The sequence below is a fragment of the Ursus arctos genome, unplaced genomic scaffold, assembly GCF_023065955.2.
Source record: "Ursus arctos isolate Adak ecotype North America unplaced genomic scaffold, UrsArc2.0 scaffold_2, whole genome shotgun sequence".
NCBI classification, from domain to species: Eukaryota; Metazoa; Chordata; class Mammalia; order Carnivora; family Ursidae; genus Ursus; species Ursus arctos.
Window position 1 is genome coordinate 61,092,302 of NW_026622874.1, and position 27,708 is coordinate 61,120,009.

General features: G+C 45.1%; 2 protein-coding genes and 1 long non-coding RNA gene across 14 annotated transcripts in view; 2 read left to right on the forward strand and 1 right to left on the reverse strand.

The window, feature by feature from the left end:
* Window positions 1-1,134: 1,134 nt before the first annotated feature.
* Window positions 1,135-21,921, reverse strand: LOC130544282 (uncharacterized). Its single transcript, XR_008960453.1, has 2 exons — window positions 21,837-21,921; window positions 1,135-2,420 (listed from the first exon to the last, which is right to left on the reverse strand). It is a non-coding gene; the product is annotated as an uncharacterized LOC130544282 (long non-coding RNA).
* PEX19 (peroxisomal biogenesis factor 19) lies at window positions 3,135-9,323 on the forward strand. Of its 2 annotated transcripts, XM_026487291.4 has the most exons (8): window positions 3,135-3,252; window positions 4,708-4,817; window positions 5,236-5,401; window positions 5,829-5,914; window positions 6,614-6,775; window positions 7,574-7,750; window positions 7,983-8,027; window positions 8,194-9,323. In XM_026487291.4, the coding sequence occupies exons 1-8, from the start codon at window positions 3,183-3,185 to the stop codon at window positions 8,275-8,277; spliced, it is 900 nt and encodes a 299-aa protein (XP_026343076.1). In that variant the 5' UTR covers window positions 3,135-3,182; the 3' UTR covers window positions 8,278-9,323. The 2 variants fall into 2 exon arrangements, with proteins under 2 accessions (XP_026343076.1, XP_057171307.1); XM_057315324.1 differs by having other exon boundaries at window positions 3,146-3,252; window positions 7,574-9,323.
* DCAF8 (DDB1 and CUL4 associated factor 8) overlaps window positions 21,151-27,708 on the forward strand; it is a 40,234-nt gene continuing 33,676 nt past the window's right edge. Inside the window, exons 1-3 of one of the 11 annotated variants that reach the window (XM_057315321.1) lie at window positions 21,286-21,491; window positions 22,361-22,433; window positions 24,881-25,005. The gene's annotated coding sequence lies outside the window, so the exon portion shown is untranslated. Of the gene's footprint in view, window positions 21,646-22,019; window positions 22,107-22,360; window positions 22,434-24,880; window positions 25,006-27,708 lie in introns of those variants that run through there. The other 10 variants (XM_026487311.4, XM_048225315.2, XM_026487310.4 and 7 more) reach the window with 10 other exon arrangements.

Sequence of the window (27,708 nt, forward strand, 5' to 3'; positions counted from 1 at the left end):
AAAACAGATAGCTCTTTTTAAATTTTGTAATTAAAATTACTTAGAGTTACTTATAATTTAAATTACTTACTTTAGTAAGTAATAAATGCCCATTGTCTTTAAAAAAAAGCATATATTGTTCATATATTAAACTGTGAGAATGTAGAAAGCAAGTCGCTCCCCATGTCCATTACTGATGATGGCCTCCTTCCCCACTTTTGCTAGTTACAGCCAGTCCTTACTGAGCACCTACCACGTACCGGTTGTACTGGTCTCTGTTCTAGATGTTTCACAGGTCATACACACATATAAGATTAATAAGTAACATGTAATATATGTTATAACGATAACATTGGCAACACAGTAGTTTGCTTGTCATGTGCTAAGACTATATTGGATAGAGTAACATCCTGTGCCTGTGATTACAATTTGTACTTTTTTTCATTTTAAACTCACGTTTTTAATAAACAATGCATTCATATAGTTCAAAACTCAGTAAAGGTAAGAAGCTATTCTGTGACATCTTTCTTCCACTCTTTTCCTCAGCTACCCAGTTCCTGTCACCTTCCCCCCAATAAGGAGCCGCTCTTGGCGTCCTCGTCTGCACCGGCGGTTTGTGTGCACACAAGCAGACAGAAGTATGTTCCTCCCTGTCCCCTGCCATACATACGTGAAGCATGCTACTGAATGATTTTGCACTTGTTAGTTTTAGCATGTACCGCATTGAAGGTATTTTCCTATGTCATATGTTAGCTTCCCCTTTTTTACTTCTCTGCATAGTGTACCATTGTACGATTTAGTTTACGTAAGTTGCCTTCTTTGTTGATGGGTATTTAGATTGTTCTCAATGTTTGACTTATAAAAAATGCTGCAATGAATAACTTGAACATACATTGTACAGTCTGGGGAAGCATGTCTGCAGGACAGACTCCTTGAGATGGAATTCCTGCATCCAAGAGCACAGGCCTTGATACTTTTAGCTTTAAGAGCTACTTGCATAAACTTAAAGTCTCCAAACAAAGGCTGCCTTCTCAAAAACCTCGAATACTACTCTGATGACACTCAAGTTGTCAACGTTCTTTCTGCAAACAGGCAAGTTGGTGATAAATTTGGGAAAAAAATTCTTTTTGTAAGTTTAAAAGTCAAATTCCAAAACTAACTTTGCATACAAACATAAACTTTATTCTGAACTGAGGGATATAAAAAAAAAGGGACGATCCGTGCTTCCTGAAGTTCACGTTATTGGGGAAAATGAAATGGATATATGTAAAATAATTGTATCAGGCAAGAATTTGAAGTTGATCAATAAACAGTGGAGAGCCATTAAGTCCTTAAGCGAGAGAGTGATAGAAAACGCTATAGGGGCACCTGGGTGGCTCAGTTAAACATCGACTCGATCTCAGGTCTCAATCTCAGGGAGCCTATTTAAAAAAAAAAAAATGCTGTAAAACAATTTGCAACAGTGTTCACTATGCATTAGAAAGGCAGGAGATGAATAAATGTGAAGATGAAGGTTTAGGAATATCACTAGTAAGAGAAAAGCAGAAGCAAGTTTAAGAAATGATGCAAAGGAAGAATTAATGCTTGTTTTCAACTCCATGTTCTCTGTTACCGCCAGTATTTTCCTTCTTAACATCCTTATGTTACCACATTAATATAAAGCCAACAGAAATACCTCTAATGTGCCTTGATAGAACGATAGTCACATTGGAGATAACGCATGTAAATTTGGAGTTGAAGGTTTGGAGTTGAATGAGGAAGCCTGGAATAGATTCTGTTACAGGTGTTGGGGAGAAAGGGGTTAAACAGAGGCAGTTTCCATTATAGAAGTTTAGAATTGAAAGGAACTTCAATGTTACATAGTTGCAATCAGAGGCCTTGAGTGGTGAAGGGTTTTGAACAAAAGTAGTTACAGAATTGGGACAGGGATTTAAGTCAGCTGACTTTCCATTCAGAATGTTTTCTCCTGAGTCACACCACTTGTGCCTGGAACGATACAGTAGGTTTTGCACAGGTAGGATTTTAAAAATCTGTGAAGGAAAGGGAAAGGTACCTAAGCTGGTGCTTGATACAGAAATCAAGCGTGTGTTCAGGAAGCCAAGGACGAAAGCTGTGAAGTGACTTCATTTAGGTGTAATTTCTCCCTTTTAAGCTCCATAGCACTTTATCCTTCTTTTGAGACCTTTACCTTGTACCATATTTTCTGCGCGTCTGTCTGATCCTACCTCCAGCCTAATCCCCAGGCAGCTGTCTGGGGATTTTTACAGCAGGGGCTGGTCCTGACTTGCCTCTTCTCCTCCGTTGTGCCCGGCACAGGATCCTAAACAGTGGATGCCCTCCAAGTGCTAAAGGCGGCTTGCGTGAAGAGGAGGGAAGGGATGTGTAGAGCTGTCTCTATCCGCGCCTCCCCCAGCTTCTCTGGGTTGGAGGTTGGGTTCTGTCTGGAGAAAAGGAGATCGTTCAGGGAAGGCAGGTCGATCACTACTACATTTGAATTGTCCCCTGGCTCGGTCCAGGGCCCCAGCCTGGCTTTTTCTGCCTGAATTGCTTCAGGCCGACACTGGGTTCTAAGTTCCCAGGCCTGTGGCCTTCAGTCTGGCAGTCCTGATGGGGAACAGGAGGTGAGAGCGAGCCGCTAGACTCCACAGAGGAGTGGGCCTCGTCAGGGTCTGGGCGGGCAAAGAGCGGCCGGCGAGCGTCTCCGGAGCCGCAGGCCCCAGCCCAGGAGCTGAGAACCCAGCAGTGAAGGCAACAGACGGAAATCCTTGCTGGCGTCATGTTTAAATTCTAGGCGGCGGCGGCGGCGGCGGCGGGGAGACAGGAAACCAGGGAAGTAAAATACATCCAGTGCCAGGGAGTGTGAAGTGTTGAGGAAAACGATGAAAGAGCTACTTCTCTGGATAATGCGAGAAGTTGAAATAAAGGAAGCCAGGCTACTAAGTAACCTGGCAAAAGTTAACAGTAACTTCCACTCCGTTAGTTCAACGGTTCCTGGCTAGAAGGGAGAAAAGAAAAGAAAAAAACCCCCAAGACCTCAAAACCCCAAAGCAAAAACAACCCACAAAGCTTCCTGTCCCTTTAAAAATGGCGGCTCCGTACCGATCAACACTGCTATTGGTTGCACTAGGGGAAGGGGCGGGACGCGGGGGCGGGTCGCCGGCGCCGCTGAGACCCGCCTCCTACGGCAAGCCGGAGAGAGCAAGATGGCCGCTGCTGAGGAGGACTGTGGTGCTGGGGCCGACGCTGACCGGGAATTGGAAGAGCTCCTGGAAAGTAAGAGCTCGTAATGGGAGATGCCCGACGGGGGCGGTTGTGAGGGGTCATTCGAGGGTAAACTGAACCTGAGATATTGGGGGCGGGGCGGGAGAGGCTTTCCAAAGGTTGACCGGGGGCGGAGGGTCTGCCTGCGACTCCGAAGAAAATCTCTGGGTCACCCTCTCCTTCCTCCGCGGCGGGACCTAGGGAGCCCACTTCGGGCCCCTAAGCGTGTCAGACCGTTGATCTCCGGGCCGGAGGGGAAACGGTAACCCACTGGATGGCGTTTCACGATCCGACCCCGAACTCCCCTTGCTCTAGGTGAGCAAGTTCTTGGACCTAAGTTCCTTCCCGCCAACAGCATTCGGTCCTTGGTGGCCAGCGACCCCGACGCCCACGGACTGCGTGCTTTAAGTGTCGACAAGCCCGTGGCGCGGCTTTCTGTGCACTGTCCTGTCCTCACTTGCCTTTTCTCCAGGCCTTTCACCTTTTCCTCAGCAGGCCCCATTCCAGTTCTTTCACCATGTCAGAGCTCAAGCCAACTCCCTTCTACGGTTTTAGGGGGAGACAGTTCACCCTCCTGAAAGAAGCTGAATGTTCTTTTCTTCCTTAGCCCTGTCCTCCGCTCCTCTGTTGGTTGTTTGCCCACAGTGGGCCATGCCCTCCCTCTAGGCCAGGCAGGCAGAATGGTGGTGAGCACTCAGGTGTTTCAGGGCATATGTTTCAGGTGAGTATGTTTTGTCTCTTGCCTGTCACAGAGATGTGGGCAGACGGAAAGACAGAAATGGAGAGGAGTGCCAAGTGACTCTGTGTGGATTGGCACACAGCTGCAGAGACGAGGCCAGAGGGAGCTCTAGGAGCTTTGCCCAGGGAGGGCTAAATCGGAGGATAAGACAAGAGAACTTAATGCTCTCCAGAGAGTACAGCGTGCTATCCCTCAGTTCGTGCTAGTACCAGGACCCATGGGAAGCTGCGAGGAACATCATGTGGCTTCTGCTTTCTTGCCAAAAATTATTCCTGTTAGGGCTCCAGAGTGAGTTCAGGGGTTTAAGGACATCTGTGCTCTCTGCTCCTGTTGGATATTTGTGTGGGATTTCTGGGGCATCATTAGATGTGGCAAGCAAGGCACTGTGTAGACAGAGATGTCTTTGCAGAACTTTTAATTCTCTCCTCCCAGCTCTAAGAGAGATGCCTCTTCCACCTTAAGGGATTTCTTCTCCTTTGATCACATAAATTGGGTAATGAGGCAGGAAGTGGAAAGCTTATTGAGGGGTGGGCCAGGAGAGGGAGACTCGAAAGAAAGAAAGAAAAGAAAGAAAGGGAAAGGGAAAGGGAAAGGAAAGGAAAATTTAGGAAGGTTGGCAGTTTGAAAGATTGTTCTCTTAATGCTTTGCCCAGAACTACCCTCCCCGACCCCAGCCTTGCATCCTCATCCATCCCCCAACACACACACTATGTCTCTTGTCTCTGAAGGTGCTCTTGATGATTTCGATAAGGCCAAACCCTCCCCAGCACCCCCTCCTACCACCACGGCCCCTGATGCTTCGGGGCCCCAGAAGAGATCGCCAGGAGACACTGCCAAAGTATAAATTCCGCCCTCTTAAGGGAGGGGGAGGGGATGGGCATGCATCTCTGAGCAGAGGTGGGGCATGCCCCTGTGGGTTGGAGTGGACCGGGGGGAGGAGGCCTTGGCCTTACACTGCTGAGTGCTCTTTCAGGCCTCAGTCCTGGTAAACAGAGACTTTCGATGATGGAGTGGTGGCATCCCGATGACGTTCTTTGAAAAAAGAGCAGGTTTAAATGGTTGGTTTGGGAATGCCACCCCATACCCTTTCCTCAGTGGCCAGATGCCTTTCTTACTGTTCTCCGTAAGAGAAGTAGTGAGAATGTCCAGTGGAGGTGGGCAGGAGGGAAGCTCTGCATTTCCCAGAGCCACTGCCTGTGGCTTCTGTCAGAGGGATGCCAAGTAAGAGATGCATTTTGGCCACCCCTTCCCTGCAGGATGCCCTCTTTGCCTCCCAAGAGAAGTTTTTCCAGGAACTGTTCGACAGCGAGCTGGCTTCCCAAGCCACTGCAGAGTTCGAGAAGGCAATGAAGGAGTTGGCTGAGGAAGAGCCCCACCTGGTGGAGCAGTTCCAAAAGCTCTCAGAAGCCGCTGGGAGAGTGGGTGAGGAGGAGGCCTCAGGGCGGGAACTGTCTGCGCAAACTCTATCATCTTTGTTGCCTGAGAACACTGGAACTCTGAGTAAAGCTGATGGCGCTCATTTATGTCGCTGCTGTGGGGTGGGGCCAGGAGATGGGAAGAGGGATGGGAACAGAGCTTAATGAAAGGGATGAAAAGTCATTGAAAAGATTATTGAAAACTGACCATTTTAAAGGTCACAGTGCTGTGAGTGTCATGGTGGAGAACAAACTGACACACATAGTTCATGTAGATTCGTGAAAATGACTATGAAGATAACCACAGAGGAGTCAGAGATTTGGAGAGCTAGTGATCCCCTAGTAGATGTTCCATATCCAAGCTGATAACCAGGTCAGTCTGGGTAAGCAGACAGTTAAAAGCTAAGGACCTTGGCTTTCTTGATCTTCCTTAGGCAGTGACGCAACCTCCCAACAAGAATTTACGTCTTGCCTGAAGGAGACACTAAGTGGACTCGCCAAAAATGCCACTGATCTTCAGGTGAGGGAAAGGGGTAGGGGCCACAAGGGACCTCTCAGGCACACTGGCAGCAGAGTCTCAAAAGACAGACTCTATTTGGCAGCTTGTGAAGTCTGTTCCTGCCACACGATTTTGCTGCAGGCAAGTTTAAATAGTTCTTTCCCACCTGAAAGGGTGGTAAGCATCCCAAGAACGCAGTATGCAGATCTTTCTCACTTTATGATGGGGTTACACCCTGATAAATCCATCATAAGTTGGAAATATCATAAGTTGAAAATGCATTTAATACACCGACCCTACTGTACATCACAGCTTAGCCTCGCCTACCTTGAACACATTTAGAACACTTACATGAGCCTATAGTTGGGCAAAACCACCCACCACAAAGCCTGTTTTCTAATAAAGTGTTGAGTATCTCATGTAATTTATTGAATGCTGTGCTGAAAGTGAAAAACAGAGTGGTCGGCAGGGGATGGGATGGTTGTCAGTGCATCAGTTGTTGACCCTGGTGATCACATGGCTGCCTGGGAGCCATGGCTGCTGCCCAGCGTTACAAGAGAGTATCATCTGCATATCACTAGTCTGGGAAAAGGTCCGAATTCAAAATGGGAAGTACAGTTTCTACTGAACGTGTGTCCCTTTCACACCATCCTAAAGTTGAGAAAAGGTCCTAAGTCAGGGACCATCTGTATTTGCCCACCTCCTTCCTGTCCTTTCTAGAACTCAGGCATGTCAGAGGAGGAACTGACCAAGGCCATGGAAGGGCTGGGCATGGATGAAGGGGACGGGGATGGGAACATCCTCCCCATTATGCAGAGCATCATGCAGAACCTCCTGTCCAAGGACGTGCTGTACCCGTCACTGAAGGACATTACTGAGAAGGTTTGTGGACTCAGTGTCTGCGTCTCCTCCTTGTTCTCCGTTGTGTCAGCCCCTGTGGGCTACTTTGTCTGCTCAGAGCCTGCAGAGCTAGAGAGTAACTCAAGTACATGAGCCATCTACTCTTTTCTCCTTTGTGTATTTGGAGTGGGAGGGCTGGGGAGGAGCTATGTCTCTGGCAATAAAGGTACCACACTAAAGATGTTGAAGGTAGAAGGGGAAGTCCTCCAGCTCTGGTTTCTTTAAACTGGTCTGGGACTAATGTCTGACCAGCCCTTTCTTTTGCTTGTTGTATGTGACGAGCAGTGTAAGAGTAGTGTAAAAGATAGTCCCTGTTGTCAGAGAGCTTACGCTTTCACTGGGATAGAAGTGAAAATACAGGAATAGAAGCTTTTCAGTGACACAGTACGACATGTGGCCAAGTGTGAAGTGAGCAGGCCATGGTCTGGGTGGACCAAAGCCAGCTCTCAAGCTAAGAACGGTTCTTACAATTTTAAAGGTCGTAAAGTCAAAACAGAAAAAGAAAGAGTATGTGACAGAGATCACCTAGGGCCTGTCAGGGCTAAAATATTCGTATGTAGCCCTTCCCAGAAGAAGTGCGCCGTCCTCTGGTGACCGTCCATGCTGGCATAGCCAGGTGACGTGGTTGGAGTCAGTGCTGCTTCTTACGCTGAACTCGCTTTAGTTTTTCTTTCCTCCGTGTTCTCCCCTTTCCCTTCATATTTTATTGTTTTTCACGTTTCATTGCCTTTCCTATCCATTGTTTATTAATTCTTACCCACCCATTCTCTCTTTCCTTAGTATCCAGAATGGTTGCAGAGTCACCGGGAGTCTCTTCCTCCAGAGCAGTTTGAAAAATACCAGGAACAACATAGTGTCATGGGCAAGATATGTGAGCAGTTTGAGGCAGAGACCCCCACAGACAGTGAGGCCACTCGGAAGGCTCGTTTTGAGTTAGTACTGGATCTTATGCAGCAGGTAAGGCCTCCTCTTGCTGTCTGCCCACTGGTGCTGTCTGTTTGGGTGTTAGGCGGAGGAGGTATCTGGGAAGAATGCCCCACTGCCAAACCCAGGTGGAAGAGGGAGCAGAAGAGAGGTCCTGTAGCCGGCTCCCCAGAAGACAGGAGAGAGACCGTGGCTCAGATTCTTCTCTGAGCTGCTATACTGGTTCCTAGGATTTTCTCTTTCTCAAGCTCCTCTTATTTTCTAGCTACAGGATTTGGGCCATCCTCCAAAAGAACTGGCTGGAGAGATGGTGAGTATATCTTCTCCTAGATTTGAATCTGAGTCCCAAGTTTCTGGAATTCTGTAAACTTTAATGATTGCACATGAGGTGATCACTGTGGCTATGGGGGAAGCACCTTTAAAAGCTCTCACTTGAGGTAAGAGCAATAATCTCAGTCCCTCCATCTCTTCTCCAGCCTCCTGGCCTCAACTTTGACCTGGATGCCCTCAATCTGTCGGGCCCACCAGGTGCCAATGGCGAACAGTGTCTGATCATGTGAAACACAACACGTGTCTGTCCCTGATTCCCAGCCATGGGGAACATCTGGAGTCAGCAGAACCACTGGGAGCTGAGGCAGGAGTGTCGTCTGCAAGAGCAGTCTGCGCACTGCCCTCTGTCATCCCAGCTGAGATCGTGCCATACCAGCTGAGGCTTTTACTCTGTCTTTCTATAAATACGGCCCATTGTGTAGGCCGCTTCCGTGAGCCCTATCCATGTGGTTTCTGCTGCTAGCAAAGGCCCGGCTACCTACCGGGTGAAGGAAGGCATCCCTTGTGGGGCATGTACTTTCCTTCCTCCCAAATGATGTTATATATGGCCACACTGATGTTCACTTTTGCATCCAGGGTCTTCGTGCCTTGTCTCTACTCCCTCTTGGACCTGGGGAGCAGAGACAGAGTCCTGGGACTCTGTATTTCTCTAGTGCTTTCGGGCAGGGCCTTTGGGAATGAATGGGGAGAAATTCAGCCTGGGCTGGGGCTTTAGGTCTGTCACTATGTCCTCTTGCCTTCAGACAGACCATTGTGAATTCTGTGAAGGAAAAGGAGGTGGGGGCTTTTGCATCTAATCACAGTAGGGTTGAAAGAGAAGCCCTGGGATTCTCTTCTGTCCAGGTGCTGAGCCTTCAACTCCCTGTTCCAGCCTGAGACCTCAAGTTGCTACCTTGAATCTTTGTACAATCCTGTGTGATCTGGGTGAAACTAGCCCTTGACCTTCCTGCACCCCCTGCCTCTCGTCATCTTCTCTCTTTAAATACCTGTTTATTCCAACCCTTCTCTGAACCCAAGCTGTGACAAAGAAGGGCCATCCTGTTTCCCCTCATCTGGGCCATCCACTACTCTGATTGGCCCCTCTCCCTGGAAAACATATATAATTACAGTGTCAGGTCTAGGAAATGAATGACTGTTCTTCCCCAGATACGTTCTGGCTTATTTGAGACCTCTGATTTCTCCGAATCCTGTCCCTTGATTAAGCAGGTGACTTGGGAATGGGAGTGGGGTGCAGCCTGGGTCTTTTTTCTTGACTAATAAATATTCTGATTAAGGAGTGTGGCCTGTTTTTCATTCAGGTCTTTCTCTGATCTTCCTCACCTTCTGTAGGCTGTGGTGTGAGGAATGTTTGTAGACTAGTTCTGCATAACTTTGCAGTGCTGGATTCTACCACCACCCTCCTTCCCCAGCTCAGTCTGCACCTCACTTGGCAAAGGAGAGTGAATGACCATCTTGCCTCATTCCCTCTGGGTGTTTCAATCTGGGAAGCCCTTCAAATGGTACTGTACCCTAACATTTGACATTCTTATTGTAAGTAATATATCGTTAACATTTTTTTTTAATAATTTTTTTTTTTTTTGAGTTGACCTTGCACCTCTCTTTGGGAGCCAGTGCATCCATGGACGTTGGCTGCCATGTGTTGGTGGGTACTCTGGTCAGGCCAGCTGGCTGTCCCGTGTCAGCACTCAGAAGATGATGCACAGAGCAAGGGTACATTCAGCATCTGAGTCACTTCGTGCTCCTGACATGCCACTTTCCTTGGGTTAAGCTTTTCAGCCCTTAAAAGGATCCTACATGTTCTTTAGTATTGACAAGGAAGGAAGTGCTCTGGGGGCCTCAGACTGGGAACATCCAGCTACTGTACCTTATCAGAGTATGGAAGAGCCCCAGTCTGAATCTGAGACTCCTCTACTCTGCAGGAGGTGGGAACAGTGCAGGCAGACTTGTGATGGTGGTCACAGGGCCTGAAGGGCCAAAAGTCTCTCCATCTAGCTCCGGCCAAAAGCTGGGCGAGGATAGAGGGGAGAAGGGAAGAACAAAAAGGCCCTGCCCCTTCAACCAAGTGCCTACGGTACTGGCGGCTTTCTGTTACAAATTCTCAGTCCTGCTGGCCTAGTCAGGGCTTGCTCCAGGAATCTAAACAGTTGCCCTCGTCCAACTTAGTTTTGTTCCCAAGCCATTTGTTTTCATTTTGATTGAACATAAACAAACTGACCTCCAGTTACTCTCTGTTCGAAAAGCACTATTTGAGTGATTCTGGGACTTGTGGAAGGATAGAGCAGTCCTTCTCAAACTGTCTGTGGTCAAGGACCAGGCTTTTTGCTTTACAAATATCCAGTCCTTTGTACACTAAGATGTGTTCCTGTTGCCTGTGGTAAGTGTGCAGTTCACATAGTATGCTGCCCACCACACAAGCTTCACCACACCTGAACTGACCAGACCCCTTTCAGCAGGATAAGTCCATGGATCATACACTTGGATATCACAGCAATGTCAAAATGCTAAAAGGTGTCTAAACACTTTCAGTTTCTAACTCATCATGTGGTAGACTAGTAAAAAAAACTGTTCATGGACCAGCACGAGTCTTTGAACCACCTTGAGTAGCACTGCTGGGGCCCTCCCCGAGTTCCATAGCTCCATCATCCTCACTGATACATTTCCATACCTGTTCTCTCTTACATGAGGATTGCCTCTAGTGAACATTTTTCTTTGGCAAGGTATGTCACTGTAAGGGTATTTATAGTATTTTTCTAGCCTTTTCTCTTGCTTAAAAATAACCATCACAGAGTTTAGGTTTACCCTATATATGGAGGTTTTAGGCTGCTCTCAAACTATAAAGGAGGTGCCCCTTTGTTCCAGAATTCTGTATGTTAGATAATGAATGTGTAGTTGTTTGGGTGGTTTCGTGAATTAAGAAACGAATTCATATAGAATTTGCGATAATGAGGGTATTTTTCTGGGAAGGGCCCCAAGAGATGCTTATGATACACTATTCAGATGGCTTTGGGGAACTTGGAAGAAACGATGGCCCACAGTAAATGAAGTTGAGATGATAGGCCATATGAGAAATGATCAAAAGGCTTAGAGGAAATGGGCATGCAAGAATGAATGTATATTACACTGGAAAACCCACTGGCTGACCATGTTCCTCATGAAGGCCTGGGGACAACTTCTTTTATAAAGGAAAGGCACTAGTGAATGGATCACCAGTATCTTTGAGAAGTTTAGAAGTGGCTGTCTCTGTGGGTGGAGGCTGATGGAAGGGGATGTTTAAGAACTGGTTTCCCTTGTAGCAGTGAGGAGGATAGGATCCTGGTGTAGCAGAGGCCAAGTGGCAACACTTAACTCTCAGAAGCAGGGTGGGTGGGTTTCCAAAAGGGCAACATGTTGAGATGGCTAATGGAACGTGGGTGGTCCTAGGTACCAGATAAATGGACAGCCAAGGAAGATATTGATTTATATTTAATTAAGAGAGATCAAGAATGATTGAACAGAAGAAGATCAGTAACTTCAATGAAAAGTCAAAATTCCTTGCCCATTTCCCAGGCCTGAGACAGTTCTCAGACTCAACCTGTCAATTGAAAGATCCATTTACTTAGTTAACTATATATTGGGTGAAGATGACATAAATTTTTTAAGTTGGAAAAGAGGGATACTGGGTCTGAATTGACTCATACCCAGGGACCTAAAGCACCACCACAGCGCTTCCCTCCCTACACCCCTTCCCCATTGCAGTAGGGAAATGTGGGGTGAGATGGAGTGCTTGCCCAAGTCTGTCTCACAGTGGGTCCAAAAACCCCACTTTATGGTCATTTTTTCAGTCAAATGTATAATCAGGATGGACATATTTGGCAGTTGGCAGAAAGCCCCAGTAGAAGCCCCTGAAACTGTACCCCCACTTCTGCCAAGATAGAAGATAAAAAATCATATTGCATCCTGGGGAAAATGGCAGTGAGTAGTTCACTGCTTAAAAAGGTAGAAGGATGCAGGGGTGTGCGTTTCCATCATCTCCTCCTTTAGTTTCACCTGTCTGGCTCTTGGAAAAACTGGATTGCCGTGGACTACAGCAAACTTAGGTAGGTCGCTGTCCCTGTTGCAGTGCTGTGTTGGGTGTGTTTTCTCTACTAGAGAAAGTACCACAGCTTCTGTCATAGGTATATGATTATTAATGTGTACTGTCTGACCCTTTACAGAAACTTTGCTGACCCTGTGATCTAGTGAATATGTTTTTTGATACCCATCAGAAAGGAGTATCAGAAGCAGTTTGCATTCACAAGTGATGGGCATCGGTGTATATTCACAGTCTTGATCTAGAGCTCTGTTAATTCTCCCCCATGTCACTGTGTAGTCCAAAGGGAGCTGGACATCCTACAAAATACCGCTTTCATATGCTTTATTAAGCTTATGCTATTCAGGAAATAAGGATATGCTAATCAGACCTGATGAACAAGCAGTGTCAAGTATTTTGGATTCCTTGGTGAGACACCTACACTCCAGAGGGTGGAAGATAAATCCTGCAAAGCTACAGGGTCCTACCACATTGGTTAAGTGTTTAGGAGCCTGGTGATCTGGAGTATTCTGGGACATTCTCTGTAAAGTAAAGGATAGGTTATTGCATCTCATATCCTTTACCACAAGAAAGAAGTGCAGTGCCTTGGGAGGCCTCTTCCAGTTTTGGAGGCACCATATTCTATACTTGGGAATGCGGGAAGGGCCTCTGCAGCAGATCCAGGCTATGATGCATGCAGTACTGCTGCATGGACCATATGGCCTGGAAAATTCCGTGGTACTAGATGTATCTGTGGTAGGGAAAGATGATGTGTGGATTCTATGGCAATCCACAGCAGGAGAGTTCCAGCACAGATCTCTAGGGTTCTGGAGTAAGGTTATGCCATCTGCAGTAAAGAAAGTTACATCATTTGAAAAGTATCTCTTAGCATAGGATTAGGGCCTGATAGAGACTCAGTCAGTGCCTGACCACAAAATATCAAGTGACTATGTGACCAGTTTCCCATATAGCCAGCTGGTTATTGTGAGACCTGCCAAGTCATAAGACAGAGTAGAGACAATAGCAATCTATCTTACAGTGGAGGTGGTACATTTGGGAAGAAGCCTAAACACACTTGGTAGGTACAAGTTGAAGTGAACAAGGGTCCCCAGATCGCCACATTACCTATATCTGTTGCAGTGATAGCTTTGTCCTAGCTCATGACTGGGGCAGTATAAGAATTCCTGCAACCATTTGACAGGAGGGAAAATAATCCAGGTCTGGTTTGTGGATGAGTTGGTTTGGTATGTTCGGGCAAGCCAAATATGGACTAGTGCTTCTCTACATTGCCATGTAGAGTGGCCCTGAAAGTCAGTGATGAGGAGAAATTCTCAACCAGTAGGTCTTTAGGCAATGTAGCTGATCGATCACTTTGGAGGGAGAGAAGAGGCCTGAGGCAAGGATACACATGAACTCAAGTCAGTGGGCTGGTTGGTCAGGGGTCCAGAAGGTGCAAGATAGGAAAATGCGGGAGAAGGCCTGGTGAAGAGCATTTCGGGGGGGGTGTCTGTGAGAGTGGGACTTGTTACAGTATTCACCAGAAGTGTTGACGAATAACCAAATGGACAGGACAATTAGGTCAGGAGCCTAGTCAGGTCACCTAGCCTGGTGCTTGCACAGTGTGCTCATGAGTAGAAACACCTTGTTGGCAGAGATGGAGCTATTTATCCACCTGTGAGCATTGGACTCTTCCCTTACCCAAGGCTGACCTAGCTATTTTTAAATATCTAACCGTCAGCTACAAAGAGCAATGCTGATCCCCTAGTTCAGTACCGCTGCTCAAGAACAACTTGCCACCTGGTGGCAACAGTTCCATGTTGGAAAAGTCACACCAACAACTTTGATCACATAGTTTAACTTTGCTTATCCTGCCTAAAGTGCCTTAGCTAGTACAACCATCCAAAGACTCAGAGACATTTGATCTACTGGTATGGAATCCTACATCATAATGCCTTGGAACAAGGGACCCATTTAATGACAAAGCGTGCAGCAATGGTATGACAGTAGGGTATACTGTTCCTACCAAATACCTTTCCATCCAGAAGCTTCTGACCTGGTAGAGCATTGGAATGGCTTTTTGGAGGTGCATTGGTGGTGCCAGCAAGAATGAGGTGCTGCCCTTTATTTACAGTATAAACCTACATGACCATAATAGGGTGCTTTATCCTCAGCCCTTAGGTAGAATCCAAGGGCTCTGGGACCAAGGGGTGGAAATAGAAGTGACTCTATTCAGCATCACTCCCAGTGATCTACTTGAGGAATTTTACATCCCATCCCTGCAAATTTCAATTCTGTAGGTCTGGAGGTCCTGGTTTTGGCGGTGGGGTGGGGTGGGGTGGGAGATCCTTCTACCAGGCGCAACATAAGAATCTCACTAAACTTAAAGATATGCTGTCTTCTGGTCACTTTGAGCTCCTAATGCCAGCAGACTATCAAGCAAAGAAGTTACCACACTGCCTGGGAGATAGGACTGCTGCTAACAGGGACACGGAGAGGAAAGTGTGTGATGCACATATGATCCTTGAGATGTCTCTTGGTCCTCCTATACTCAGTTTTTAACTATAAATGAGGAAATAAACAATTACATCCTAATAAGGGCATGATCTCTAGGAGCTCAGAACTCTCAGGGATGAGAGTCTGGATCACTCTACTGAGTAAGCCTTCTAGACTAACAAGTGCTAGTCAATGGGGAAATGAATCTAGAATGGGTGCTAGAGAAGGAAGATAATATCATTTACAACTTAGGGACCCCTCTTGTAAGTGTCCCCAGAAATTTTGATTAACCAGAAAGGTATTTGGAGAAACTGCTTGGATAGAGTAAACTTGTGTACAAAGCATGTGGATCTGAGCAGTGCTAAAAGTGGACTGTAGTAAGCATTATTGGTACCCTGTCCAGATCCTCTTCACCAGGAAGTGTAAGTCTTGGCTGCTAATAACTCACAGCTGCATCCTTTGAGAATTGCCCTCTGTGTCGACGGAGCCACTTCTGGAAATTCCTGGAAGGTTATTCCATCCCAGGGACAGCATCACAGACAGTGGTATGATGTCAATTTTTGCAAAGAAGGCAGCTGGGATTCTGATAGAGATTGCATTATCAGTGATGACATGTAATCAGTAATTGCGTTATCAGCAACTGATCCTTCCCCCTTTCCTCAGAGTGGGGCAAGTGTGCCATGTATGTGCCAAGAGTTCCTGGTGGAGGGTAAACTTAGGAACCCATATCTTTACCTAACTTTTCCCCATATCCTATCTTGCTTCCCTCCCTCCATTACAGGTTTTACTTGGGAGTTCTTCCTCAACAAACCATTTGCACAGAATCCCTTTTTTGAGCTCTGCTTCCAGGGAATCCAGCCTAAGACAGAACAGTGGTGTCAACTAAGAGATAAGAATAGGAGAAGTGTTGAGTTTGACAAAGTTAGAGCAAAGGTGAGTTCACTTTGGGAATGTTAAAGTTCCAATGGCTGGAAGAGAAGGGAACATCCTCAACCTGATAAAGTGCATCTAAGAAAAACCTACAGCTGACAATACACTTAATGGTGAAAGTCTGGGTACTTTTCCCCTAAGATCAGGAGCAATACAAGGATATCAGCTCTCACTACTTCTAGTCAACATTGTGCTGGAGGTTCTGGCCAGGAAAGTTAGGCAAGAAAAAGAAATAAAAGGCGCTGAGATTGGAAAGGAAGAAATAAAGCCATATTTGCAGTGGCATAATCTTGTATATGAAATTCTAAGGACATAAGATCAATTTACAAAAATCCATTGTATTTCTATATGTTTGCAATGAATGACCCAAAAATTAAGAAAACAATCCCATTCACAATAACATATAAAGAATACTTGGGGAAAAAAGTACTGATGAGCAAATTTAACAAAGGAAGTGCAAAACTATACTGTGAAAACTACAAAACATTGTTGAAAGAAGGGAGATCTAAATAAATGGAAAAGCATCTCATGTTCATGGAGCAGAATACTTAACATTATTAAGATGGCAGTACTCCCAAATGAGCTCAAGACTCAGTGCTGTCCCTATCAGAATCCCAGACGACTTCTTTGTGGAAATTGATTAGGTAAGTCTAAAAATCACATGAAATTGCAGTGGGCTCATAATAAGAAAACAGTCCTGAAAAAGAAGAAGGACTCACACTTCCCAATTTCAAAACTTACTACAAAGCAATGGTAATCAACACAGTGTGCTTTTGGCACAAGGATAGACACAGATACCAATGGAATAGAATGAACTCACACATCTATAGTCAACTGATTTTTGACAAGGGTGCCAAAACCACCCAGTGGGGGGAAGAATAGTCTTTTCAACGGTGGCGCTGGGACAACTGGACACATCCAAAAGAATGGGCTCAATCCTAACCTCACAGTATATAAAAAAATTAAAATAGGTCAAAGACTTAAAAGTAGTAACTAAAACCATAAAGCTCTTAGAAGAAAACAGGGGTAAAACTGTCATAACTTTGGGCTTATCTAGGGGATTCTTAGATATGGCACCAAAAGCATGAGCAACAACAACAACAAAAAGATCGGTTGGACTTTATCAAAACTAGAAAACTTTGTGCTTCAAAGGACACCATCAAAAATGAAGACCCACAGAATGGGAGAAAATATTTGTAAATCATATACCTGATAAGGGACTTGTATCTAGAATATATATTCTTACAACTCAGTAAGTTGTAAGAATGGGCAAAGGATCTGAATAGACATTTCTCCAAAGAAGACAAAAATGTCCAATAAACATGTGAAAGATGTTTGACATAGTCATTAGGGAAGTGCAAACCAAAATCATAGTGAGATACCACTTCCCATCCACTAGGATGGCTGGAAATAAAAAGTCAGATAATCAAATATTGGCCAGGATGGGGAGAAATTGGAATGCTCATACACTGCTTGTGTGAATGTGAGATGGTACAACTGCTTTGAAAAACAGTCTGTTAGTTTCTCAAATGATTAAGCAAAGAGTTAACCATGTGACCCAGAAATTCCACTCCTGGGTATATATCTGAGAAAAATGAAGTATGTGTCCATGCAGAAACTTGTGCATGAATTTTTATAGCAGCGTTATTCATAATAGTCTTCAGAAACAACCAAACTGTCTATCAGCAGATGAAGGGATACACAAGATGTGGTATATTCATACAATGGAACAATATTTGGTTATAAAAAGGAATAATACATGATACAACATGGATGAACTTTGAAGACATGCTAAGTGAAAGAAACCAATCACACATAAAAATGTGATTTCATTCATACGGAAGTCCAGAATAGGGAAATCCATAGGTACAAAGTAGTTAATGGTTTCTTAGGGCTGGAGGAGGATGGGAAGATAGGGGGTAATAGCCCAGGGTACTGGGTTTCTTTTTGCGATGATGAAAATGGTTGAAAATTGACTGTGGTGATGGTTGCACATATCTGTGAATGTACTAAAAGCCATTCAATTGCACTCTTTAAATGGGTGAATTGTATGTGAATTTCATTTCAATAAAGCGGTTTTTTTTTTTTTTTAAATGCCACTGGCATGTGAGTCTAAAGCTTGAAGGAGAAGCTTGAATTGACAGTAAAGGTTTTGGGATATGGATGGTAGTTTAAACTGTGAGAATGAATAACATCATTTTGGAAGAACATGTAGAATGAAGAGGAAGAGAAGCTCATGAAATAAATCGTCAAGAGATATAAATAGAACTATGAAATACATGTCACAGAAATCTGTGAGATTGAATCTTTAGAAGGGGTAATGATCATCACAACCTCAAACGCAATAGGAAAGCCCAAAATAAGAAAGATTTGTTAGTAAGAGCAATGGTGTCCATCAAAGCATAGTAACCAGAGTAAGCATAGAAACCAGATCACAGAGTGGGAGGTTTTTATTTCCATAGCTCCACTAAAATCACTCTTGTTGAGGTCTTAACCTCCATGTTTCCAAATCCAGTGGTCAATTTTTTGTTATCTTAACCTCAAACTCTTTTTTTTTTTTTAAAGATTTTGTATATTTCACAGAGAGGGAGGGAGGGAGAGAGCACAAGCAGGGGGAGCAGCTTGCAAAGGGAGATGGAGAAGCAGGCTCCCTGCTGAGCAGGGAGCCCGATGCAGGGCTTGATCCCAGGACTCTGGGATTATGACCTGAGCCGAAGGCAGATGCTCAACCGACTGAGCGACCCGGGTGCCCCTTAACTTCAAACTCTTTTTTTTTTTTTAAAAGATTTTATTTATTTATGTGACAGAGAGACAGCCAGTGAGAGAGGGAACACAGCAGGGGAGTGGGAGAGGAAGAAGCAGGCTCCCAGCGGAGGAGCCTGATGTGGGACTCAATCCCATAACGCCAGGATCACACCCTGAGCCGAAGGCAGAGGCTTAACAACTGCGCTACCCAGGCGCCCCTTAACTTCAAACTCTTAAACAAGAACGACTGTTGATAGTATCCTTCTTGAAACATTTAAGAAATTTGTTTTATAAGACCCCATACCCTCTTGGGTTTTAAATCATATTTCCTGGTTGCCCCTTCTAAATAAATTTTGCTGGATTTTTTTTTCACCCTGACCTTTACTAGTTGGAGCTCCTTAGCATTAGAGGGGCCAGCCTATATATATATACACTGCTTCTCTTTTCTTCCACATGAAGTAAGCACTCCCCACTCCATGGTTATATACACCGTTTATAGCTTAATGACTCCCCAGTTTATACCACCAATTGTCTTCTCCTGTGAGCCTCAGATTCATATTTCAATTGTTTACTCCGTAGCTCCATTTGGAAATCTAATAGGCACCTCCAGTTTAACATGTCTAAAATAGAACTGGACATTTTTCCAAAAAAAAAAAAAAAAAAAAACCTCCTCCTGCTCCCCGCCCCCCGCCCCCCCCCCCCCGGGCCTGGAGTTCTATCTCAGCAAATGGCATTACTATTTATCCTGTCGCTCAAGTCAAAAAACCTGAGATAGCTTGACTCTTTATCTTGCACTCCATACTCAATCTATTAGCAAATCCCCTCTGCCACCTTCAAAGTATGTCCTGAATCCAACCACTTCCTACCACGTCCACTGCAACACTAGTCTTGCAGATCTTTTGCAATAGCTTTGTAACTGGTCTTTCAGCTTCTATTTTGCCTCCCTGCAGGCAGTTTTCAAAGAAGCAACCAGAGTAAATCTCTTCACTTATAAATCAGATCATGTCACTTTTTTGCTCAGAACCTCCATGGCTTTCTAGCACTCTTTGCAGATAAAATCCAAAGTCCTCTCCTTGGTCTATAAATCTGGGAGGGATCTGGCTCCCCTCATATTTCTCCAGACAAATTTCCTATCAGCTCTTTTGCCACACTGGCTTCCCTGCTGTTCTTTGGACACACCAAGCACAGTCAAGCTTCAGCTCTTTTTACCTTATTGTTCCCTCCTCCTGGGAGGTTCTTTCCCCTGTGTATATGGTTCACTCTCTCACTTCAAATCTTTATTCAAATGTCACCTCAGCAGAGGGCCTTCCCTGAACCCCCTCTGTAAAAGAGCACACCTACTCAGGTAAACCCTGCTTTATTTTCTACTAGCCTTCATAACGTTAATATTATAGTCTGTGTGACCCTGCCTTCCCCTTACACTCCCAACGCCTGCACTGAGAAAAAAGTTGTGTGAATGCAGGAATCTTTGTGGTTTTTTTTTTTTTTTTTTTTTTTTCACTGCATCAGCCCCAGAACCTAGAACAGGGCCTTACATGCTATAGGAAATCGACAGATGTTGACAGAGTGAATGAAAGAACGGATGAATGGTAAGGCATCAGATAGCTACTTTGTGCTCTGGTCCTCTTCTAGATGTTGGGGTTACAAAGATAAGAAAGATATAGTTCCTGCCATTATAGAGCTCATATTCTAGTAGTATACTTAGATTACAGTTACATAATTATATGTTAAATGTTCGCAGGTAAAAAATGTTAGGAAAAAACAATGCAGAGTGAGAGGACAGAGGAGGATGGTGGTGTAGGATATTATTTTAGTTGGAATAGTCAAGAGCTGCCTCTCAGAAGAAGTAGGATTTCAGTAGAGATCTGAGTGGAGAGAGCAAGTCTAGTAAAGATCTGGTAGATGAGTATCCCAAGAAGAGGGAACAAATTCAGAAGCCTTAAGAGTGTATCATGCTTTGGCTGGATTTAAGAGTAGAGAAGGCCAATGAGGTTAGAGCAGAAGTAGGCAGTATGGGAGGAGAGGAAATCAGAGAAACAGGTGCCACAACATGTAAGGCTCTCTTTGGAAGCCATTGTGATCACTTTTTTTGTGTGTGTGTGTGTGTGTGAATTGTGTGATGGGGAAGATTTGGGGTAATAATATGGGTAGCAGGGTAATAATATGACCTGACTTATATTTTAAAAGGTCACACTGGCTGCCTTCTGTTTAACTGGCAGGTAAATAGTGGAAGTAGACAAACTAGCTAGGAGTCCATTGCAACAGTATAAGTAATATATAATGGCATAATAGGATGGAAGCGATAGAGGAGGTGAAAGGGGTCAGATGCTTGCACCCTGGCCTGGTCAAAAATCCCCGCGCCTGGCAGCCACCTTTCCAGACTTCTGCAAGCTTCCTTAGGTGTTGGGACGGAGCGGAGCTCACAGCACCAAGCCCATTCTGGGGACCCCACAGCACACCACCCCCTTCGGAGAAACAGTCTCTGGAATAGCTCGGCTGCACCTTAAGCTTCCGAATCCCTTCTTTTCATTTGAAAATGGGGGAATGGAAGCTCTCGGGGGGGGGGGGGGAAGCAGGTCTCGAAGGTGTAGAAACCACTGAAAAAAACAAGGTCCTCAAAGGAAATGGGGTTTTCAGAGGAACCCCGGCGACAACCGCCTGTTCCCAGTATTCAAAAGCAAGGCAAAAATGGAGGCCGGCCAGGAGGTTGCCCGCCAACCCGCCAGAAATGAAGTTTATTTCCACTACACCACCACAACTCTGGGAGGCCCCCAACTCGCGTTTGTTTTGATAGCGCGAGGGAAGCGAGCCCCTCGAAACGCGCCGCGAAAGCAACCTCGCCTCCCGGGAGTGCGCACGCGCCCCTCGCTCTGTTTTCCGTTGGCCCTAAGCCCCGCCCCTCCTGCGTCCTCCGAGGAGGGTTGGGAGCGGAGAGCTCGCGCGACCACTCTTCCCTCAGTCTCCTCCAGCACCTCGTCGCAAACGGGGCCGGAAAGCGTGGCGGCGCAGGCGCAAGCGCCGAGAGCGGAGGCGGTGGTGGTGGCGGCCGCTGGCCAGTGTAAGATGGCGGCGGCGTTGGTGGCGGCAGTGGACGGGGCGGCTGGGCCTGGAACAGTCGGAGCAGCCGCTGGCAGAAGGATGACCCAAGACGGGAAGCGGGCTGCTGAGCCTCGCCGGCTCCCGTGCTTGTAACTGCCCCAGCCGGACACCCCCCCCTTGACCTAACCGGTCCGTGTCTCGTTCCGGCTTGGCCTGACCCCCTCGCCCCTGGCTCGCTCCCCGTCAGGATAGGTTAGATTCCTTTCCCAAGCTCCCGGGGCTCAGGTCTTTTCCTGGCCCTGGCCCGAGTCTCCGCCGGGAGGACTGGCTGCCCTTGCCTCAGGTCAGCCCTGGGGTTGCCCCCAAGAGCCTGCCCCGCAGTCCGCAGGGACGTCTTTGCTACTGGGGTGACCCGTTTGTGTGCGCGTTCTTACCCCTTAGACTGGGGGAAGCGGTCGCCCTGCGTCTCCCCGTCACCTCGGGGCTACCGCGCAGTGTGCCCCCTCCCCCATCCCGAGTTCTCGGGCCCAGCACCTTGTACGGAAGGCCGAGGTCCAAGTCAGTTGTTGCCGTCTGCTCTTGTTCCCTTTGTAATACAATTCTCGCAGCTTACTTCCCCTCACCCCCAGATCTTCCAGGGCACCGCAGAACCGTACCATTTGCTCCCTGTTAGTTGGAAAGCATCTGGTGGCTTGAATTTCTGACTCATATGATTGTTGCTGGAGTCTCTGTAAACAAACCGGCACTAGCGCTATCACATTCTCTCCGGGATTTCCCCCCTGCTCTGTGGCTTCTTGTTGAGAGGTTTGGTTATGGGTTAGCGTTGGAAAGATTCAGGTTTTCCTTTTAAATGACTTTTACGTTTTAGCGGAGCCGGGAGATTACTTGCCTGGTCCATTTTGTTTCTGTAACTGTGTGGGTTATTTGTTCAGTAGTTAGAGTTACTCTGGTTTTAAACCGTTCTGAGAAGGTCTAAAAAGATTCTGAAATGTATTCATAATTTTTTAAATTATGTTTGGTAGAGATGCCTTTGCCATTTAAACTTTAACTTTTCTCAGCCCTTCAGTGAATCAACAGACCTATTTTCTCAGGAGCTCAGCCTGGCCCTACTTCAGTGATAAAGAAGGAAAGGTGAGTAGGAGTTGAAGGCATTTAAATTCCTGAGTCCAAGACAGACCCTATCTTGATGCTCAAGTGCTGACCACTAAAGTCATAAAATTCCTACCACAGTATCCCAGAGTTGGGGTATTGTTCTTGGCTGTGTTCCAGCTCCGGTTAAATTACTTCGATGTGTTTTATTGGCTGTGAGCGTCTTGACTTTCTGTCCTAAACTATTGCTGTATATCTTCAGATAACTCCAGTTAAGCCCAGAAGTGAATGTGTCTCCCTCTTCCTTTATTCATTTGCCTTGTGTGTTGCCTTTGTGGGGATCATGTTTCTTACATTGTTAAACGCTGGGAATTTGTTTGCCTGAGTTCTCTTCAGCCTCTTGTCAAATCAAGTCTCTTCCCTTCTCCAGGCTTTGGACTGTTGTTTCTGTTTAGAGGAGAATCCAGCTGCTTGTCACTAAAGGCTGGGAAGTGATGCTGCCATCAGTTTGTGTCTGAGTTCAGTCCACCTTGGAATTCCAACTTTTCAGGACATAGTAGTAAATTCGGGGTTAAAAAAAATATTGGCTGCATTTTATAGCTGGTCTGAAGAGTTTTTGGTGAGCAGAGGAGTCATTCTGTGCATTTAGCAGCACGGGCCAGAGCCAGAGGGGGAGTCCGAACATACTTATAAATACTTGTAAGACTCTGAGGTTTCTTAGCAGAGAATGTGCTGTGGTTGATGTCTGTGGGATGTGACAGACGAGCTGAGTGGCTCTGGAAGGTAGGCCTGGCTGATTCTTAGTACCTTTATGATATGTAGTAGGTAAAGGTTGAGTGTGACAGTGGTAAGTTTTGTTCCACATGGTGTCCTGATTAGAAAATGAACTGGACTAAGATTATTTTTGGTGGCATGTATGTGTATCAGTAAGATATAAAGAGATAATACAGCCTTGAGAGCTGGACAGCCCTGAGTTTAAATACTAAGGTTTATTGGCCATGTGACCTTGGGCAAGCTACTTAAACTTCTCTGACTCTTAATTTCCACATCTCTAAAAGTGGGATAATGCCTGGGGTCATTATTAGTATTGTATGAGGGAACCCACATAAAGCTGTTAAATGCCTAACATATGATAGAAACTAAAAAATATATATATTTTTTCTTAACACGTCATTGCTGTGGCTTCGAGTAAGGTATGCATTGGTCTGCACTTCTTTGCATTTTGCTTTTGAACATGTTTTCCTTTTTTCCTTTTTTCTTTAAATTACTTTTAACTGTTCAGCTTACATGTACGCCTTGTGGGTACACGCCTAGAGTTATCTTCTGAACATGATTGAGGTCCGTGTGGTGGGGGTTCAAGGTCAGAGGACAGGGGAGATATTAGAGGTCAGTCTGTGTATATCTCTATATGCATTCTTAGACTAAACATCAGGATATCTCCTTAGTTCATTGCTTCCTTCCTCCTGGTCTCTCTTAGCACACCTGATCAGCGTTGACACAAGGATTGTAATTCCTTCCCTTGCTGCTTTGGTGTTGTTCACCGCCTCTGCTCCAGCTACCCGTTATGCTTTTTCCTTTTTGCCTTGAAGAGAATACATTTTTTTACAGGCTATTGGGCTTGGCAGTGATCCTCATCAATAGATTATCCGAGAACTAGGCCATGAAAAGGTCTCCTTGTTCTTCGAAGTGAGTCTGGGCTCGGGAGCAGGGAGTGCAGAGCATTTTATTTCATCTCCCCAGCTGGACCATCTTAACAATATGATGGCAAAGATGCAGGTTTTTAACCTTCTCTTGTTGGGTTTTCTTCTACATCTTTTTGGGGGAGGTAAGGGCACATAAAAATTAAAAGTGTTGATAATATTGCAATGAAATCACCTATTCATTCAGGCCAGTGATCAGCTTTCATTACCACCATCCAGGGTCTACATTCTCCCTCTTGAAAAGTAGACTTTTGGGTGGAGGGTTTTGAGGTGGGCTGAGACTGCATTTTTATTATTTGTGTTTTTATGAGATCTGGAGATCTGTGTTGGGTGTGGCGTGGGGTTGGGAGGAGAAAAGGACATACGTTGAAAGAGGCATAACTTTGTTCCTTATTACACTGTGTGCTGGGTAAGAATCCCTCCTCCCGCAGGGGTATCACATTCTGAGCTCCAGCTGACATCTTTGTGTACAGTGAACAAGTATTCTTAGTCTCTGGACCACAACTACAGAATTCATACTTTCATGAAGATATTTTATATTTCAGAGCATTGCATAAGAATCGTCTCATCTTATTGGGAAGTATTTCCTAGTATGGCTGAAGTGGGAGGCTAGGTTTGCTTGTGACCTTAATTCCCACCACCAGCCTGACAGGGCATTTTTATACAGCGGTCTGTGGAATGTATAGGAAACAGTACCAGTGCTGTGATCCTTAATATTGACTAGGATCAACCTAAGACTGAAGCTTGTCTTGAGAGAGAGCTAAAAGAAAGCGGCCTTTTTGTTGCCAGTTTAAAACAATACTGACATTTCAAGAGCAAAAGAACTCTAGGAGAAGACATTCTGCAGACGTGCACCCTGTTGTGGGAGACTTAGACCTTCAGACTTTCATGCTCTCGGTCCTGTGTTCTAGCAGGTGAGTTACAGGCTTTTAAAATCATGAAGTGACTAATTAAGCTTTGTTTTCAGGAGGTAGATTTGTTTCTGGATTGTTTCTCCTGTAGAAAAGTTATTCTAAACATGTCTAGGAATGGTCCAGATTATAAAAGACAGAGTTATCAAAACAGAGCTTTTTATTGCATAATGTTGGTGTTTAAGTTAGTTTTTAAGATTGAATTAGCTTTTTCTTTTTTAAAAAAGCAAATGATCAGTAAGCCAAGATAATCTACTTACTGTCACCGAATCTGGAACCCAGGGAACTAACTGAAAGAATTGAATCAGCAACAGACGTGGAGGTGGTGACATGTGTATGTTAATGTCAGAGCCAGATGCCAGTGATTTTAGCTTAGCTTTGCAGTAATATTGAACACTTTTCGTCTTAATGTTTTTGTGAATACTTTGTCACTGTTAAGATTGGTCAGAAATTCTTGTTTACTTGATTCAGTTATTTTCTTGGAGAAGAAAGTCCTTGAAAGGTCTTTGAAAGTTAGTGTGTAATGAATTTTGTGATTCGGTCACACTCCTTTATAGCAGGCTTTTATCTCTGTCTCCGTAGGACATAGTTTCTGGGCCAGAAGCCCACTTTCTCAAGTACTTGCCTTAACCTCTGGAATGTGTATGCTAAAGATAAATTAATGCACTGAGCCTGCTCTGAGTTTGCAGATAGGGCATGGGGAGTGATTCATATGACAAAGATGACATCTTATTCCTGAAATGTAGTATGGCTAATGGATTGGCTTATTGCAAACAGTTTTAGTATCGCATCTGAGAGGTTGGGTATTTGCTCTTGTCCTCTGATGATGCTGTTTAATGATGTCTTTCGAAGTTCTAATGCGAAGCAGCCATGCTTCCCTCTCATGTCCTTTTGTTGTTGTTGTTCTTGGTTTTTCTTAGCCACCTGGCTATCTGTAGGCTTTACCTCTGGCGGTAGCCAGGAGGCTGTATTCCTCTGGTGTACTGTAAGCCTTGCCACATTATCAGACATGTTTCTAACATTATTTAGGACCCAGTGTTAGACTCTCTCCTCTCACCTAGTGCAGGTGGGAGGGCACTTCTTGGTGTCTCTAGCCGTTCTGTTTTATTGTCTTATTGTCAGCTGTGTCTTTGGAGCGTCACACTTCCGTGTCCTTTCCAGTGATGAAAGCACAGTTTGAAATGTGAGTAAAAACTGGTAATGAGGGCTGGATTCTGATGTAAATCATTTCATTGTGGAAACACGGTGGAGTTTCCTTAGAAATGACTTTTCTTTAGAATCATCTAAATTGAGGTAAATGGGCTTAAATATGGTCATAAAAAGTTCCTTAGCTGTATTGCTGCAGACAGCACTTAAGAGTTAGAGTGCATTCCCAACATACTCTGAAATACCATTACTAGAATTAAAGCCAATAAACTGTAAACACAGGGCATTTGGTATTACCAACTGGGAGAGAAGGCATTCATCCCAAGGAGGAATGAAGTTCCTTGTTCATAGTATGGTTAATGCAGGAATTCCTTGTTTTCTTCATCATCTGTGAGGATTGCTTTGGAGTTCTCATCGTGGCTATCCAGTGAACCTTCCAGAGGGAGAAGAACTGAAAGAGTGGGAGGCTTATATTTTGGGCACCTGGGTATATTGCTTTACCGTAGTTCTTAGAGCGTGAATGTGCTCAAGAGACACTGACAGAGCTCTTTGATTCTTTAAAAGGTCAGTCAGAGCAGGGAAGCAGATTTTATAGACTTGCAACTATGGCCTCGATTGCGTACGGTGTTTGAAGGATTGTTGCCGAGTGGTGAAGCCCAGGCTTCTCTAGGAAGTGCAGTCTGGAAGCAAAAATGAGAAACTACAAAAATAATATACATCCCTACCATGTCCAGACAGGCTCTTTGCAAAAATGTTGTCTCTAATTTTCTAAACCAGCTCCTGCAGGGTAATGGTATTGTCCCATTTTATGGAAGGCGAAGCAGACCGAAGTGGTAGAATCAGAATTCAAACCCAGGTCTGACTGGCACCAAGAATCCTTTTTTATTATAGCATGTGCTGTCTTTAGAAACGTGGGCTCTTCAGTGCCAACTGATGAAAGAAATGAGCTGAAAGGAAGAGTTCAGTACTTCTTATAAAAGCATATGTAAAGTATAAAAGGTCTGTCCACGTGACAGTATGAATAAAGCCATTTCTGAATTGTATAAACATGGGTCTCAGGTTGTGATTAATTGGTAGGCCAATGAGTTTTTTTAAGGAAATAACTTTAATGGATGTTAACTACACTGAAGGAGATAACTGGATCCTTTTTTGATCCTTGAAGAGGGAGAAAATGGCATTGTGCCTTCACATCAGAGGTAACTCCACAGAACACTGTTCTGACTCTCAGAGCCCTTCCTCAGTCTGCCTCTTTCTGTATCTCTGAAGCATTTGAAACGTGGACGGTCCCCACCTTCTTGAAACCTTTTTATCTCTTGACTTCCAAGACCTTTGACACTCATTATTCCTTCTGCTCTCCTGCGCATTTTTTGGTCTCCCTCTTATTTCTTTTGCTAAGGGTGGGTGTTCCCCAAGATTCTTTCCTTGGACTCTCTCACCTTTCTTAGTTTCTTACATTTTTGTTTCTTCAGTGAGGTATAACTTATAAAGGGGTTGATTTTGAAGCTTCTCTGTACAGTAGTTCCCAAGTCCGTATCCCTGACCCTAATTTCTCAAATTGCA

What these genes read in the sequence shown, in the direction of transcription:
- PEX19 (XM_057315324.1), top strand. Translation starts at nt 3,183, where the DNA reads ATGGCCGCTGCTGAGGAGGACTGTGGTGCTGGGGCCGACGCTGACCGG. An exon ending in CGCCAGGAGACACTGCCAAA is followed by an intron (nt 4,818 to 5,235) that starts GTATAAATTCCG and finishes CCTTCCCTGCAG; the next exon opens with GATGCCCTCTTTGCCTCCCA. An exon ending in AAAATGCCACTGATCTTCAG is followed by an intron (nt 5,915 to 6,613) that starts GTGAGGGAAAGG and finishes TGTCCTTTCTAG; the next exon opens with AACTCAGGCATGTCAGAGGA.